Source organism: Odocoileus virginianus, chromosome 2 (assembly GCF_023699985.2).
Source record: "Odocoileus virginianus isolate 20LAN1187 ecotype Illinois chromosome 2, Ovbor_1.2, whole genome shotgun sequence".
In the NCBI taxonomy this organism is placed as follows: domain Eukaryota; kingdom Metazoa; phylum Chordata; class Mammalia; order Artiodactyla; family Cervidae; genus Odocoileus; species Odocoileus virginianus.
The window spans coordinates 101,606,934-101,624,272 of record NC_069675.1 but is presented as its reverse complement, the minus strand read 5'-3'; the positions used below and the strand labels follow the sequence as shown (position 1 = coordinate 101,624,272).

At 55.2% G+C, this 17,339-nt stretch overlaps 1 protein-coding gene across 1 annotated transcript; it reads left to right on the top strand.

Annotated features, from left to right (window-relative positions):
- The first annotated feature begins 5,852 nt into the window (after positions 1-5,852).
- Positions 5,853-15,484, top strand: ZMYND19 (zinc finger MYND-type containing 19). Its single transcript, XM_020888490.2, has 6 exons — positions 5,853-6,055; positions 7,287-7,346; positions 8,131-8,237; positions 8,826-8,966; positions 14,722-14,902; positions 15,043-15,484. Exons 1-6 carry the CDS (start codon positions 6,005-6,007, stop codon positions 15,184-15,186), a joined length of 684 nt encoding a protein of 227 aa, XP_020744149.1. The 5' UTR covers positions 5,853-6,004; the 3' UTR covers positions 15,187-15,484.
- Positions 15,485-17,339: the final 1,855 nt, after the last annotated feature.

Sequence of the window (17,339 nt, the reverse complement as noted above, 5' to 3'; positions counted from 1 at the left end):
ATACCAGACCGCCTTACCTGCCTCCAGAGAAATCTGTATGCAGGTCAAGAAGCAACAGTTAGAACTGGACATGGAATAACAGACTGGTTCCAAATTGGGAAAGGAGTACCTCAAGGTTGTATATTGTCACCCTGTTTGTTTAACTTATATGCAGTATATATCATGTGAAATGCTGGACTGGATGAAGCACAATCTGGAATCAAGATTGCCACAAGAAATATCAATAACCTCAGATACGCAGATGACACCACCCTTATGGCAGAAAGTGAAGAAGAAGAACTAAAGAGCCTCTTGATGAAAGTGAAAGAGGAGAGTGAAAATTTTGGCTTAAAACTCAATATTCGGAAAACTAAGATCATGGCATCCAGTCCCATTACTTCATGGCAAATAGGAGGGGAAGCAATGGAAACAGTAAGAGACTTCATTTTGGGGGCTCCAAAATCACTGCAGATGGTAGCTGCAGCCATGAAATTAAAAGATGCTTGCTCCTTGGAAGCAAAGCTACGACTAACCTAGATAGCATATTAAAAAGCAGAGACATTACTTTGCTGACAAAGGTCCATCTCGTCAAAGCTATGGTATTCCCAGTAGTCATGTATGGATGTGAGAGTTGGACTGTAAAGAAAGCTGAGTGCCAAAGAATTGATGCTTTTGAACTGTGGTGCTGGAGAACTCTTGAGAGTCCCTTGGACTGCAAGGAGATCCAACCAGTCCATCCTAGAGGAGATCAGTCCTGAATATTCATTGGAAGGACCGATGTTGAAGCTGAAAGTCCAACACTTTGGCCACCTGATGCGAAGAAGTGACTCCTTGGAAAAGAGGATTCTTTTTTTTGCCACCTGATGCTGGCAAAGATTGAAGGCGGGAAGAGAAGGAGGTGACAGGGGATGAGATGGTTGGATGGTATCACCTACTCGATGGATGTAAGTTTGAGTAAACTCCAGGAGTTGGTGATTGGCAGGTAAGCCTGGCGTGCTGCAGTCCATGTGGTCCCAAAGAGTCGGACACAACTGAGCAACTGAACGAACTGAGAACTAGGTTGCATTCAGCCAAAAGGCTCTTCTATTTTGTGTGGTATCTGTCCAGGTTAGAATGTCCTAGATGTTCTTTTTGCTGGTGTCTGACAGCTTGACCCGTGTGGCTGGGATGGCAGGGGGCTGGTCAGGTTCCCCTTCCCTGAGGCCTCCCCATATGATTTGCTTTGGTGTCTGCACAGAATGAGGATTTCCAGGTAGTGAGACTGATTACCTGTGGGCAGGCCCCCAAGAGGACGATGAAGCTGCCTGTCCTCAGACCTGGCCTCTGAAGTCCCAGAACTTTCTACCAGTTTATGTGTGTCAAAACAGTCAGAAGAGGTAGATCACTGGCTGGGGTTCAATCCCTGGTTGGGGAACTAAGATTCCATAAGCTGTGAGTCAGAGCGCTGCCCCCCGCCCCCACCAAAAAAAAAAAAAAAAAAAAAGAAAGAAACAATCATAGGATTGGTATTGGAGAGAAAGAACTGAATTGATGGTGACAGTTTGAGACAAACGGGGCACACCAGCCATCAGCAGGAGAGTCAACCAGCGGAACCCAATCTCACCATGGAGTCACTAGAAAATCAATAGCTGTTTTAAGCCACTGAATTTTGGGGTTGTTTATTATGCAGCAGCACAAATCGGATCAGACACTGACACTTAGAAGTGAGATGCTGCCAATCACAACATTCTGAAATGTGACTCTTTGGAGCCAGGCAGCAGGCGAACCTGGCAGGCGGTGAGGACATCCATCACCAGTGAAGGACAGAGAAGGGCAGGGCTGGGTAGGGATCCGTGGGGAAGCGGAAGACCACCGGCTGTGGTAGCAGGGAAGACAGGGGCCGACGGTTTCTTTCAGTCATTTATGCTAAAGTAAAACAAAGCAAAGACAAATCAAGTTAATAAGTAATGTTCCATGTCCCACCAGAAGCTGGAGGAAATATTTCAAGTCAGGTCTTACAATTGGAAAATAAAATTATTTCTCAATCCCAGTCTTTCCAGGCAGCAAAGGTCCTCAAGGTAAGACATGGCATGCTGTAGAAGATTAAATCCAGGGCACTGCCAGCAAAACACAACTTCAGGGTTAGAAGAAATCAAGGGCGTGGTATATGACCCTTTGTTAGAATTGCTGAAAGATCCCGGGGAGGGGACCCTCACAGATGCTCTGAGCCACATGAAAGGGCTTCCAAGCGTCCAGAGGTATTGAGCACACGGCGTGACCTTGACGTTCACAGCAGAGAGGAGCCTCTCAAAGATATTTGCCGGGTGGCTTTTGTCTAACAAAACGTGTTATAATTTGATACCTAGAAAATCTGCAGTTTTTTTTTTAACGGTTGTATCTGTTTAAATTAAAATGGATGATATTCAAAATAAAAGATGCTTCTTGGCCCTCAACTTTCTCCAGGAAAGAAGCAGGCTGAGGAAGCTACTTAGGCTGCAAACATTTCCCCGTGGAAAAGCGAGGATGACTGAGGGGCAGGGCCAAGAGGCAGAGGGAAAAGCCCACCCCGGAAGGGGGGGGGGCGAATCACTTGCCAGAGCACAGGAGCCCTTAAAGGAGCATTGTGACAGCGTCTGCTGCATTTCAACCCTGCCCAGTGCCCGTGGCTACAGAGGGTACGTCCCTCTTTTCCTTTCTGAACCGGGTGTCTATTTACTTTTCCTGTGCTTCCCCATGGAATACGGGTCTTGCAGGGACAGATAACTTGCTTCTGGCTTTGCTGCATGTCATAAGCCAAGAGCAGAAGTGAGGTGTGGTTCTGGGGTCTTCATGCAGGAGGAACGTGAATCATCAGGGGCCAGAGTGTGGATGGGTGGCAGGCAGGTTGTTCCACTGGTGCCCGCCCCGCCATAAGCTGTGGTTTCCAGAACTCCTGCTGCTGTGCGCACCCCTCCCACACGGATTCCAGGCCTGCCTGCAGGGCTTGCTGTGGACAGCGGGATACTAGCAAGAGAGATTCAAGCAGAGGTCCAATAGGACCTGTCACATAGAGTAGAGCCTCCACGGGGTGAGCGGTCCAGCTCTCCCGGCTAAATAACAGGACACCCCACCCAGGGCAGGTCACATGGAAGAAAAATGTGCTCCAGGTGAATTCTCAGCTGACTCCAAATGAAGGAGGGGCCCGCTGACACTGGGTGGGACAGAAGATCCCCTGTTAGTCACACAATTGTGTAAAATAACAAGCTGATGTGGTTGGAAGCCATGAAGTGTGGTCGGGGGTGGGGGGTTGTACACAACAGCAGATCACAGAGACCCGAGCATCCCCTGCACCTGTAGCCCCTCGTGAGTCTGCGCGGCTCTGAATCCCTTTCCGTCTTTGCTCACCCCCTCGATCAGCGATCCTCCGAAGCCCCCTGAGTGCCCTGGGCAAGCACGGGGACCAGACTCTCTTAGACGCCTCCCTCTGTCCCCCTCACCTCTCCACACTCGCCCGGGATCACCTGAGCCTTCTTTCGCCTTGCTCTCTCAGGAGCAGCCTAAATAGGCTGGAGAAACGCAGTTACACTGACTGGGCAGCTGACATTGCTGAGCCCCCTGTCGTCTTCTCCTAGCTCCCTCCTTGTCCTCTCTCCTGGGACCAGCTCCCTTCTCACCTTCAACTGATGGCCTCCTTCTCATCAGAGGAGAACCCCCCAGCTTCCTACATCCAAAATCCCTCAGCTCAGACGCCCCTTGGAGCTGTGGCTGAGCTGAGCCACCTGAGCAGTTCCAGGCCAGCCCTCACATGCTCCTCTCAGGCACTGGCTCACCTCCTTCTCCTCCACGGGCTCATTCCCACTGGCGGAATGCTGTTTCCTTTCCCACCATAAAACCAACAGTTTCTCCGGACCTGCCTTTTCTTTCTCGCTCTGGTCGTTTCTCTGCTTCCTTTCGGCCAGAACACCCTAGGAAAGTAGTCGCCCGAGGCCTTCCCTTCCGCTCAACCTCAGCCCCCTCGGTCGGGCTTACTCCCTCCGTTATGTACTTGTTAAGGTGGCCAGCACCCTTTGGTGTGCTCTGTGCCCGCCACCTGGGATCTCTCGGCAGCACTGGGCAAGGCCGACCTCTCCTTCTCAGCCTAGCACTGTCATCGCTTGGCCCACTGCCCTCCCCTGGCTTCCCTCCTACCTGGCATCCTCATTCTCTGTACCAGCTCCTCCTCCCAGCCTCCCTTCCCCCTTAGGATGAGAATACCCAGGGCTCAATCTTTTCCCTCTCTTTTTCTCTACTTGCATTTCCTCCCATGGTGAACTCATCCAGTTGTGTGGCTTTAAGTACAACAAATATGCTAGTGAACACCAATCTATACTCATGTATTCAATTGCCTTATAATCCTAACCTGTAGCATGAGGAAGAAATATATTTTTATCTTGCTAAGCCACTGAGAATTTAGGATTGTTTGTTACTGCAGCATAACCAGGGCTATCCCCACTGCTACAAAACACTGCCCTCAGAGGTGTCCCCAACACCATCATTTCTTAGTTGGGTAAGTTTGCATTAGCTTCCTAAACATCCTGCCTGCTTCCACCCTTCCCTCACTGTCTGCATCAGCTGCCATGATGCACTAAAAAGCTATTCCTCCTTTCCAATCCTCCAATGGCTCACTTTTCTGAGTGTAAAAGTCACAGTCCTCACCAGACCCTACATCCTTCCCAACCTCCACCTCTCTGGCTATGTACCCTGTTGCTCTGATGCACTCATCAGCTCAGAGAGACCACCTCCACTTTTCAAAAATGCCAGATTAGGGCCTCGGTACTGGGCTCTTCCCTCTGCTGGGGATGCTCTTCCCCTGGAGCCCACGTGGCTCACTTCCTCGCTCCCTCTCAGTTTGCTCAAGTTACTTGGCAGTGAGATCTAACCTGCCCCCACTTTCCCCGGACCTCCAACTCCCTAATGCTGATCTACTTGTTTCCCCACGGTGTTGATCACTTTCTAACAAGGCGTGTAACTCGCTGGTCATTGGCCTTTTCTGTCTCCCTCGCTAGAACAGGAGCAGGGAGGGGTTTCCAGTTTGCTTGGCGCACTGGTGTAGAGCGGTTTCATTGGGGGTTGGGGGTGAGGGCCAGATGGAGTGGTTGCCAGGAGACAGGTATACCCCACCACCACCACCCCGAATCGCCAGGTCTGGGAGTTCCTGTTCGGGAAGGATTTGGAGCAGGGTTTTCTGCGCCCCTTCTCGAAGCCCAGGGAAGGATCGTGTAGCACAAGCATGGGCTATGGGATCCTGATCCCGGCCCCTGCGCGGAGGCGGCCAGGGAGAAGGGCGGCCCGGTGCCCGGTCAGCCAGCAGCGCTCGCTGGGTTCCCACGTCCCTAGGGCACTGGATCCAGCCACGCAGTCATAGGGGCCCCGGGCCTCCGGATCCGCAAATCCACCCCGGCCTCCTGCTCTCTGTCCACGGACTATTCACAGGGATCCGCAGCCAGCCCCGCACGGACCCCGACCTGCAGGGCCCGTACGGCCCAGGTTGCCCAGCCAAACCGCCCGCTGCGCGGGCCGAGGCCGAGCTCGGGGGTCTGCGCTGCTAGCGGGTGGCGCTGCCTCCGGCACAAAGCTTCCCGCGAAACTGACGTAGCGCGGGGCGGCTGAGCAGGCTCCGCCCCCGGCCGCGCCCCTCCCCCGCGCGCTCGCGGCGTCCCAGCGCGCCTGCGCACTCGCTCTCCCGCCACTGGCTGCGGCGTGGCGGCGCGCGCCGGCCGGCGCCCTTCGCGCCGCGCGATTGGCCGAGTGGCGGCGGGCGGGGGTGTGTCCGCCGCGCGCCCCGCCCCCGGCCCCGCTCGCTGAGGTGCGCGCGGCGGTGGTGGCGGCGGCGGCGGCGGCGGCGGCGGCGGCGCGTGGCAGGTCCGGCGGGCGCCCGGCGGCGGCGGCCCGACCCCGGCCCAGCCTCGTCCCGCCCGCCCGCCCGCCTGGCCCCGTTCCCGGCCCCCACTCGCCCGCCCGGCGCGCCGCGGCCCCGCCCCGGCACCTCCCGAGGGAGCGGCGCCGCCGGCCGAGCGCAGGCCCGGCCATGACCGACTTCAAATTGGGCATCGTGCGGCTCGGCCGGGTGGCCGGAAAGGTGCGCGGCGCGGCTTGGGGCCGGGGCTGGGCGGGAGGCGTGGTGCCCTGGGCCGGGGCCGAGGGCCGGGGCTGGTGTGAGGCTAGGGGCTGAGCAGCGCTGGGGGTCGCGGGCGCGGTCTGGGAGTCGGAGTCGGGGGTGCGAGGCTGAGGGCGCAGGGCCCGGCCAGGGCGGCGGGGCACACGGGCACAGGCCCGAAGCTTCGCCGGCGGCCTGGTTCCTGGGGCAGCCTTGGTCCAGTGCCGGCTCCGGCCGTGCGCCGTGGGTCGGGGGCTGCGGCTGTGCCTGCGGCCGCGAGGAGCGCAGGCCCTTCCGGGGCAGCGCGCTCGCTCTCCGCTGGCCCCTGCGGGTCCGTAGTGAGCTTCGAGCAGGGCTCGGGCTGCTCGCGGCGGCCCCGTCGGACTGTGCCTCACTTAGCCTCGGCCGAGTGGGGCCTCCCTCTGCTTCTCTCCCTTACCGGGCCCCGCCCTCCGCGTGTTCGAGGCTGGGGCTTCCTGGCACCTGTGGGCATTGAGGCTTGGCTGTTTCCAGGAGCCGGCCGGCCGTGCAGCTGAACCAGCCACGGACCTTACCCTGGATGGGAACCCGGTTCCCATCACCAGCGGCCGAAGCTTCTGGTGGGAGAGAGGAGCAGAGGCAGTCAGATGAAGATAAAGCCGGTTCAGATGCTAGTAAAAAGCTCTCCAAGCGAAAGTGCGACTGGTCCATTTCGGGGACCGCTTCCTGCCTTCCCGCAAGGGGCAGTGACTTTCTAACTACGAAAGGGTGGGCTCCTTATTAGCGCTGAGATCTCTGCAACTCAGTGGTCATTTGCAGTAATGCCATCCTTTAAAACTTTTACTTGGAACGTTTTAGAGGAAGAGATAGGAAGAACAATTCCGTGAGCACCTGTGTGCGGAGATAGTTGAGACCTTCTGGATATTCTGCTTCAGTCCCAGGGCCCTGCCTCTTTCTGTGACATCGTGGTCTTGGACTGGGTTTATCAACACATTGAAACACACAGCTTAGTGGTTGGGCAGTTCTGTGGCACTTCTCATGGCTAGTCGTGAGCAGATGACAGGTGGAGCCTGGCCACAACTGTGCGCCGTGCTGAGTGGGGAAGGAGCGGCCTTTGGCACGTCTGCCTGCCTTCATCGTGGATTTGCCTCTCTGAGCCCAAAGGGCTACTCCTGCTTATCACTAGTGCTTTGTGCTGACTCCAAATGTAATGTCTTGAAACGTTAATTTCCAGACCAAGTATACACTGATAGACGAGCAAGACATCCCGCTGGTGGAGGGCTACTCGTTTGAGGTAAGGATTCTGTTCCTTTGCTGGCCTGCCCACGGTTGTGCCCAGGAGGGTCATGGGGGCTGGGTTTTCGTCCCTGTGATGTGAGGCAAGCCCTTGCACTTGAGCTGCTCAAGCAGGCTGGTGAAGCCCTGTCCAGGACCCTGGTCTCCAGGGAACCCGGCTGGCAGTGTGGAGCACCCCCACCACCTCTTTGATGCTTGCTGTCTTAACTCACTTCCATGTTGCTTGCAGGCTCTTCCCACAAAAGAGTCAGATTGTGCCAGGTCTGTGATTGAGTTCAGTCGGATAAGCTGCTGTGCCCAGGGAGACTGTCCAGGGCCACCCCACCTTCTCTTCAGCCTTGGCCTCCCGCAGGGGCCAAGTGCCTCTGTTCCTACCTGGCGAAGCTGTTTGGGCTCCAGTCCTCACCTGCCTGCTCCTCCCTCCACCCTGCGGACCCACCCCACTCCTATCTCAGCCTTCACCCTTTTACACTTACTTGTTCCGGGACTTATCTTTTTTACTGGATTAGGGACCTTTTTTTAAGGGTAGGGAGATGTATTTCTCTGTGTCCACGTCCACAGTATTTTGCAAAGAGTGGTTCTTAAGTGTGTTTTGCCTTCATGTAGGCAGGTACTTCTCCATGCCACGTGTCTGGATTCCTCCAGACACCACCAGGGTCCCAGGAATAGGCCTGGCATTTATCCCTCTGGCTTGTTTGTTTCAATCATTTTTCTAAGAGGAATTTGGAATGTTGTTGAGAATTGCAGGCTTTTTAACAGAGCTTTTCCTTGTTTCTTCTCAGGCCCGGATGGAAGTAGACGCAGATGGAAATGGTGCTAAGATATTTGCATACGCCTTTGACAAAAACCGAGGAAGGGGGTCAGGAAGGCTCCTTCATGAGCTGCTGTGGTGGGTGTTTCCAAGCTGCATATTCCCCTTCTGGGTTTGCACCAGCCCTGCAGTGCAAGGGACTTGGGCAGACAGAGACCCTTCTGCCCTCATCGACAGATGGTACCTTCCCCAGGTCTCCTAGTTACTTCTTTGTCATTGCTACTAACTGGGAGGATGGCTGCTTTATGTCCTCTGGCCCTGGCAGGCTGGCCTGAGAGTCAAGCCGTGTGCCCTTCCTGCTCTGAGCACTCAGACCATGGCGCCTCTGGAGGCGGGTGGGGTCTGGCCCCTCCTAGGCCCTTTTGAGCTTGTCGGTGGGACATAGGGAAGGGCCGTTCTCTCTTCTGTGTGAATGCTGAGGTTCCGAAGTACTTGGGGCCACTCAGGGGTGTCCCCCAGGCTGTGTGTGAGATGGTTTGGGGTTCCGTCCTTGGCTCCCTGCAGCCTAGCACTTAAGTCCAGGGGCTGCGCTGTCCCCTTTGGGCCACAGACTGGCAGACTTGGGTTCCCCTCAGCAGCCGTGCTCCCGACGGGCCACATGGATGTGCTGAGGACTCTTCAGGGCACATGGAGGTCAGGGAGCCTGTCTGGAACACTGTTTCCTAGGGAGCGGCACAGGGGAGGCATTGCCCCTGGGTTTCAGGTGGTGCATCTCAACGCCGTCACTGTGGACAATCGCCTGGACAACCTGCAGCTGGTGCCGTGGGGCTGGCGGCCCAGAGCCGAGGAGACCTCCAGCAAGCAGAGGTGGGTCTTCTTGGGGCCTGGCGATGTGGCCCCTTCAAGCTTACTGCTGAGAGGGGTTGGGTCGGCTCTGTGCTCTGAGGCTTCTGTGGGTTTGGGAATGCTGGTCATCTCCCCTCAAGGTGTGGGGTTCCTCTTCACTGGGGGGGGAGAACGTCCTGATGATTGTTTTTCTGGGTCAGTCTTCTGAATTGGCTCTCATGGGGGACGGGTTGTGGGGTCTGTCTGGTCCTGTGTAGGTGGGCAGATTGCCCGGAGATGCAGCAGGCGTCCCTGTCTCGGGAGCGCCCCTGTGCACACAGTCAGGTCTTGTCCTGTTCTCATGGAAGCAGGACAGTGGCTCAGAGGTCAGCTGGGCAGCCTTCACCTCTCCTTGGTCCAGACTCCAGTGTTAGAGTCTGATCCTGTCTAAGGTGCCCTCACACGTCTCTCGAAGGAGGCTGAGCCTCATGACAGTTAGTTAGGATTCTTCTCCTCCTGGGGATTATGGTAGTCTAGACTTGTGGTTGCAAGTGACAGAAACTGAGCCCAATTTAGCTGAAGCAAAAATAGGACCCTTGTTCGCTCCCCTGCTGAGATGTGGCAAGCCACAAAGCCAGATGGAGTTGTCCGGAGCGGCCGCCGGGGCCGCGCGCGGGCTCCTCAGCAGTGATCAGTGGCCTGAGGACTTTGCTAGTTTTGAAGCACTTACCTGCTCTGCTGGGGATAGGACGGTTCTTTCATCAACAAAAAGGAAGGTTGGGGAATTCTCTGGTGATCCAGTGGTTAGGACTTGGCACTTTCACTGCTGGGGGCCCAGGTTTGAACCCTGGTTGGGGAACTTAGAACCCACAGGTTGCGTTCTTGTTCAATCACTAAGTCCTGTGTGACTCTGCAATCCCACGGACTGCAGCACGCCAGGCTCCTCAGTCCTCCACTGTCTCCCGGAGTTTGTTCAAACTCATGTGCATTGAGTTGGTGATGCCATCCAACCATCTCATCCTCTGTCACCCCCTTCTCCTGCCCTCAATCTTTCCCAGCATTGGAGTCTTTTCCATTGAGTTGGCTCTTTGCATCAGGTGGCCAAAGTATTGGAGTTTCACCTTCAGCGTCAGTCCTTCCAATGAATATTCAGGACTGATTTCCTTTAGGATTAACTGTTTGATCTCCTTCTTTTCCAAGGGACTCTCAAGAGTCTTCTGCACCACAGTTCAAAATCATCAATTCTTCAAACCGTAACTTTGACTACAGACCTTTGGTGGCAAAGTCATGTCTCTGCTTTTGGATATGCTTTCTAGGTTTGTCATAGCTTTTCTTCCAGGGAGTAAGCATCTTTTACTTCTGTGGCTGCAGCCACTGTTGGCAGTGGTTTTGGAGCCCAAGAAAATAAAACCTGTTACTGCTTCCACTCTTTTCCCCTTCTATTTGCCATGAAATGATGGAACCGGATGCCATGATCTTAGTTTTGTCAGTGTTGACTTTTAAGCCAGCCTTTTCACTCTCCTCTTTCACTTTCATCAAGAGACTGTTTAGTTCTTTGTTTTCTACCATTAGAGTGGTGTCATCTGCCTATCTGAGGTTATTGATATTTCTCCCGGCAATCTTGATTCCAGCTTGTGCTTCATCCAGCCTGGCATTTCACATGACGTACTCTGCATATAAGTTAAATAAGCAGGGTGACAATATACAGCCTTGACATACTCCTTCCTCAATTTGGAAACAGTCTGTTGTTCCATGTCTGGTTCTAACTGTTGCTTCTTGACCAGCATACAGGTTTCTTAGGAGGCAGGTCAGGTGGTCTGGTATTTCCATCTCTTGAAGAATTTTCCCATTTGTTGTGATCCACACAGTCAAAGGCTTTAGCTTTAGTCAGTGAAGCAGAAGTAGATATTTGTCTGGAGTTCCTTTGCTTTTTGTATGATCCAGCGGATGCTGGCAATTTGATCTCTGGTTCCTCTGCCTTTTCTAAATCCACCTTGAACATCTGGAAATTCTCAGTTCATGTACTGTTGCCTCACTTGAAGGATTTTGAGCATTACCTTGCTAGCATGGGAAATGAGTGCAATTGTATGATAGTTTGAATATTCTTTGGCACTGCCTTTCTTTGAGATTGGAATGAAAACTGACCTTTTCCAGTCCTGTGTCTACTGTTAAATTTTCAAACTTTGCTGGCATATTGAGTGCAGCACTTTAACAGCATCATCTCTTAGGACCTGGAATAGCTCAGCAGAGATTCTATCACTTTCACTAGCTTTGTTCATCGTGATGCTTCCTAAGGCCCATTTAACTTTGCACTCTAGGATGTCTGGCTCTGGGTGAGTGATCACACCATCGTGATTATCTGGGTCAGGAAGGTCTTTTTTTGTATAGTTCTGTGTATTCTTGCAGCCTCTTGATCTCTTATGCTTCTGTTGGGCCCTTGACATTTCTGTCCTTTGTCGTGCCCATCCTTACATGAAATGTCCCCTTGGTGTCTCCAGTTTTCTTAACTAGCTCTCTAGTCTTTCCCGTTGTGTTGTTTCCCTCTGTTTCTTTGCATTGTTCATTTAAGAAGGCTTTCTTGTCTGTCCTTGCTTTTCTTTGGAACTCTACTTTCAGTTGGGTATATCTTTTTCCTTTGCCTTTCACTTCTCTTCTTTTCTCAACTATTTGTAAGCCTTCCTCAGACAACCATTTTGCCTTCCTGCATTTCTCTTTCTTGGGGATGGTTTTAGTCACTCCCTTCTGCACAGTGTGACAGGCCTCTGTCCATAGTTCTTCAGGCACTCTGTCTATCAGCTCTAACTCCTTGAATCTATTTCTCATTTCCACTGTATTATCATAAAGGGTTTGATTTAGGCCATACCTGAATGGTCTAGTGGTTTTCCCTACTTTCTACAATTTAAGCCTGAATTTGGCAATAAGGAGTTCATGATCTGAGCCACAGTCAGCTCCCCGTCTTGTTTTTGCTGATTGGATAGAGCTTCTCCATCTTTGGCTGCAAAGACTATAATCAGTCTGATTTCAGTATTGACCATCTGGTGATGTCCATGTGTAAAGTCGTCTCTTATGTTGTTGGAGGAGGGTGTTTGCTGTGACAAGTGCGTTCTCTTGGCAAAACTCTTGTTGGCCTTTGCCGTTTCATTCTGTACTCCAAGGCCAAACTTGCCTGTTACTCCAGGAATCTCTTGACTTTCCACTTTAGCACTCCAATCCTCTATGATAAAAAGGACATCTTTTTTTTTTGGTGTTAGTTCTAGAAGGTCTTGTAGGTCTTCCTAGAACTGTTCAAATTCAGGTTCTTCAGTGTTACTGGTTGGGGCATAGACTTGATTATTACTGTGATATTGAGTGGTTTCCCTTGGAAACGAACTGTAATCATTCTGTCGTTTCTGAGGTTGTACCCAAGTACTGCGTTTTGGACTTTTGTTGACTGTGAGGGCTACTCCATTTCTTCTAAGAGATTCTTGCCCACAGTAGTAGATATAATGGTCATCTGAATTAAATTCACCTATTCCTGTCCACAAGTTGCATGGCACAGCAAAAAAAAAATCACCCCAAAGCAGAAGGCTGTGTCATCAGGACAAGTGTAGTGGTGGCGAGTGGTCAGCAGGCTGGTGGCTCAGCACTCGCACGGGACCAGGGTGGGCCTGGGCCGGCTCTGCCACTGACCACTGCAGTCGCTGGAGGGACGGCCCATTCTGCTTTACACTGGCCTGGGGCCCTGCCCCAAGGTCCCTCACTGTTGGTCATCCCAGGAGCCAGCTGGTCGGGGTTGCTGTGGCTTGCCCGCAGCGGTCAGCCTGTCCACAGTCCTGCATGTGCTGGGACAGAGCCGTCCCGAGGGCAGCCTGAGCTCCCCGTCATGCAGCATCACATGTCCTCCTGTCTCATCCGTGACCTCTGCCCGGTGGCTCGTGGTGGGAATCAGCCCCTGTGACTGGGGGGTCCCAGCACACACCTGCCAGGCCCGCACCCCTGCTTGCTGTCCCGGCCTCACCCCAGTGGGCACGGGGTGGCCCAGCCAGGCGGAAGGTGCTCTGAGCAAAGGGGCAGTTTCCTCCCTTCCCGTCTTCAAACGCTGGCTGGGACTAAACCTCCCCTCCTCTCGGTCTTCTAGGACCTCACTGAAGAGCTCGGAAAGCACGTGTGTATGTGTACAGCACACTTGGTTTATCCACTCCCCATCGTCGGGCACTTGGGCTGCCTCCTCCTTCATCTGCTGTGAACCCAGTTGTACAAAGAGCTCTTCTGGTCTCTGCTCTCGGTTCCTGAGAGTGCGCCCAGAAGTGGGGTTGCAGGATCCTCCGCCAGCTCTGTTCAGTCTGTGAGGAGCCTCCATGCTGTCGTCCGTGGCGTCAGCGTGTTCTGCCTCCTCCCACGGTGCCCGGCGGTCCCAGGGTCCCCACGTCCTCGCCAGCATGTGGTGGTCTCTGTCGGTTTGATAGCAGCCATCCTAGGAGTGCGCGGCGGTCCCACTGCAGTTTTGAGTTGTGTCTTCCTGATGACCAGTGACGTTGAGCATCGTTTCATGTGCTTTTTGGCCCTGTGTGTGTCTTCAGAGAAATCTCTGTTCAAAACTTGCTGGTTTGTTTTTTAGTTGAGCTGCAGAGTTCTTTATTCTGGCTATGAATCCCTTATCAGATACATGGTTTGCAAATGTTTTCTCCCATTCTATAGATTGTCTTCTTATTCTGCTGTTTCTTTTGATGGACAAAATACTTGAATTTTCATATCTTTTTTCACAAAAATCTTTTTTTTGTTACTGTGCCTTTGCTGTTATATCCAAGATCACTGCCATATCTGATGCTGTGAGGCCTCTGTGCTGTGTTTTCTCTGAGAGTTTCGCTTGGCGTGTTAGCTTTAGGCCTTGTTTTCACTCTTTTCCAGTGAAGCACAGCAGATTGCTGAGGCGGCTCAGTGGTAGAGAAGCCACTTGCCAGCGCAGGAGACGCAGGCTCATCCCTCAGTCCCGGGTCGGGAAGACTCGCTGGAGGAGGGCCTGGCAGCCCACTCCAGTGCTCTTGCCTGGAGAATCCCAGGGACAGAGGAGCCTGGCGGGCTGTAGTCTGTGGGGTCGCAGAGTCGGACACGGCTGAGCGCGCACGTGGGGCAGATTTCCAGTGCTGTGCCAGACCCTTCCATTTTTAGTCAAGTCCCTCTCGGCCTGGCCTCCAGAGACAGCAGGCAGGTTGGAGGGCATGGACCACCCGCCCCATTGCTCTTGCGGGGCAGCAGGTACCTCCTTTGAAGGCCAGCCCCAGGGGTGGGCTGCTCCTTGCTTCGGGTTTGCCCCGTCCACCTGTACCTGTGGCGGTGGGGCAGGTGTGGGCATGTACGAGCTTCTGGCCCCGTCCAGGCAGAGAAGCAGTCGGGAGGATGGCGAGCAACTGCAGACCTAGAGGGTGGGTCGTCCAGATCCCCAGGTCTCTCCGGGGGCAGATTTGAGCACCTCTGGGCCTACGAGCAGGAAGGGAGGTGGCCTGGTGCTGCCCAGGCTGGCTGAGCCTGGGGCCGAGACCATGCGGTCTCCATGCCCGTCGTGTGCCTGGCTGTCACCGTGTTGGGAAGACCGAGGGGCAAGACATACACAGCCCTCCCTGTGCCTTTTCGTGAGAAGAGAAACAGGCTGAATCCTGGGTGTTATGGGGAGGGGATCCCATGCAACCAGTGGGCCAAAGGACAGTCAGACTGTTGGTCACTGTTGGGGAGGGGGTATCCTGCGAAGGGGAGGCAGCTGGTCCACCCTGGGGTCCCCTTTCTGGCCGAGGTGACCTGAAACGCTGTTTCTTTGGTTAAGGGAGCAAAGCTTATACTGGCTGGCCATTCAGCAGCTGCCCACCGACCCCATAGAGGAGCAGTTCCCGGTGCTGAACGTGACGCGGTACTACAACGCCAACGGGGACGTCGTGGAGGAGGAGGAGACGTCCTGCACCTACTACGAGTGCCACTACCCTCCCTGCACCATGATAGAGAAGCAGGTGCGTGCAGGCCGCCGCCCGGGGCTGCGCTTCTCCCCTGGGGGCTGCCCGGCCGCAGCCAGGCCCTCCAGCTGCAGCTCAGGCGGCCGGGCCCCCCAGGTCCGCATGTGACCGGAGCGGGCTCTTCTGTGTCCTTTCAGCTCCGGGAGTTCAACATCTGCGGACGCTGCCAGGTGGCACGCTACTGTGGCTCTCAGTGCCAGCAGAAGGACTGGCCGGCCCACAAGAAGCACTGCCGCGAGAAGCGGCGCCCCTTCCCGCACGAGCTGGAGCCTGAGCGATGACGCGGCGGCCGCGCGGCTCTCGGCTCCCCGGCGGCGGCGGGCCTGGGGGTCGCCCTGCACTGGCTCCTGCCCCCGCCCAGCAGCCAGAGGCTCGGAGCAGAGACAGCTGGGAGGGCCTGCCGGACGCTTCTCATTATTTATATGTTAATATGTTTGTAAACTCATGTACAGTTTTTTGGGGGGGGAGGCGGCGGGAGGGTTCAGAAGTACAAATCGGGTCGTTTGCTGTAACGCTCACTGGGCGGCTGGGCTGAGGCGGGCGGGGGGCAGCAGGCACAGTAAAGTGGGGCCGCCCGCACCCTGGCCGCGCTCTGCTCTCTGCCTCAGGCGGCGTCTGCGGCCACAGATGGTGAGGCTGCACTCCGCCCTGAGCCTGGGCGGCGGGAGGGAGGAGACACTGGCCCATCTGGGCCCGTTAGGGGCCGCCGCTGTCACCCACACTCCTGGGGGCTCAGGGTGGGGGCCCCTGTGACTTGGAGCTGGCCTGGGCCCCCAGCGTCCTGTACACCTTGCTGAGCCCCCCAGGGGCCACACGCGGCTGTGGCTGGGACCCTGGACCATCCTGGCTCGCCCCCGGCCCCACGTGGCCCCACAGGCTCCCCGCTGTCTCCTGGGACACCCTGCGTGTGCCTCCCTGACTGGGGCCAGCCCTGGGTGGCCTTTGGTCTGTGAGCTGAACTTTCCGTGGCTGCCTTTCAGAACTTGGAGGCTTCTTGGGCAGTGTGTCTGGAGAACAGGACTGGGGAGATGGGTGCTAGCAATATGTGGGGAGCAGGCGGGCACCTCAGTCCCAGCCCTGAGGCAGGGCTTTCCTTCAGGGGAAGGGACCCCACGTGCCCACGGGTTTTTGCTGAGAAGACTTAGCTGATGTGGAGGTCAGCCAAGTTCAAGTCTTTGCTGCAAGGGGGTCTGCTCTAGGTGCCCCCAGACCGCCAGGGGGCTTAGAAAACCATCGGGGAAGAGGATATATATGATTCTAAGAGGCAGTCCTGCAGCTCACAGCTGGCCTGAGGTCAGCTCTGGCCAGGGCACAGGCTTGGGGAGTGCTGTGCGGGCCAGTGTTCTGGGATCTGGGGCCACATGTGCTCAGTTCATCTTCAGATCCAGGCTCCTGGGATGAGCGCCCGCCCCAGCCTGCAGGCTGTGTGTCCTGCCTTGTGTCCTTTGGGGAGTGGCCAGCTTGGCCCTCTAGCTGGCCTATGTTCCCCAACCAGCACTGACTCCCCTGTGGTTAGCTAGTCCTCAGAAAATTCCACTGGAATGGAAGTGTTGGAGTCTTCGCTGGCCTGGAGGACGTCACACTGTGTGCTGACCTCGGGTGCTTGTTGCTGTGACTCCTGGCTCACCTGGAGTGGCCATGCCCTGGGGCTCGCTGTCAACTGTGGCTGCAGGAGTGGGGCCGAAGCTGGTGGCTGTCCCCTGCTGGTGGTGCTGTGTCTTTGTGCTGCTGCTTAGACTCTGAGTCTGGGCTGGTGCAGGGCCTGGGGGAGCTGAGAGGGTGGCTGTGGGGCTGAGGGCTTGCTCTCACTGCCAAGGCCTTTGGAGCGGCTGCCCCGGGAAGGTGCCCCGGGGCCCACAGACTGTCTGTATCCCCTTGCTTCCCCTGTCCTTTATTGGATGTCTGGCCCCTGGCTCTGCTCTGCTGACGGCCCCGCCCTCTTGACTTTTGTAGCCACACATCTGAGAGCGACTGAAAGTTCAGCATTCCTGGCTCTTACCTGTTAGGAGTGAGGCAGGGGGCTGCTTGGCCTGACTGTCTTTTGCACCTGATTAGATCAAGGTGTGTGGCTCAGCCACTTCAGGGTGTCCTCCTGCTTCCTGACCAACCTTTCTACTCTGCTTCAGCTGCCATCTGAACAGCTGATTTTTTCTAGCCATAGAAACCACCTCAGAAACCACAGGCTAACCACCCAGGTCTCCATGTGGATCTCAGTCTTGTACCATTTCCTGCAGCTGCTGTAACAAAGGAACACAAGCTGGGTGGCTTAAAACCATGTAGGGTCTAGGTCCTGCACACCAGTCTCTCAGGTCAAGGTATGGGCAGGGCGGTACTCCCTCTGAAGGCTCCAGGCTCTCCCAGCTTCCAGTGGCCTCAGGCAGTCCTTACCTTGCAGAGGCTACATACCTCCCAGGCTTCTCTGTAATAGACCACA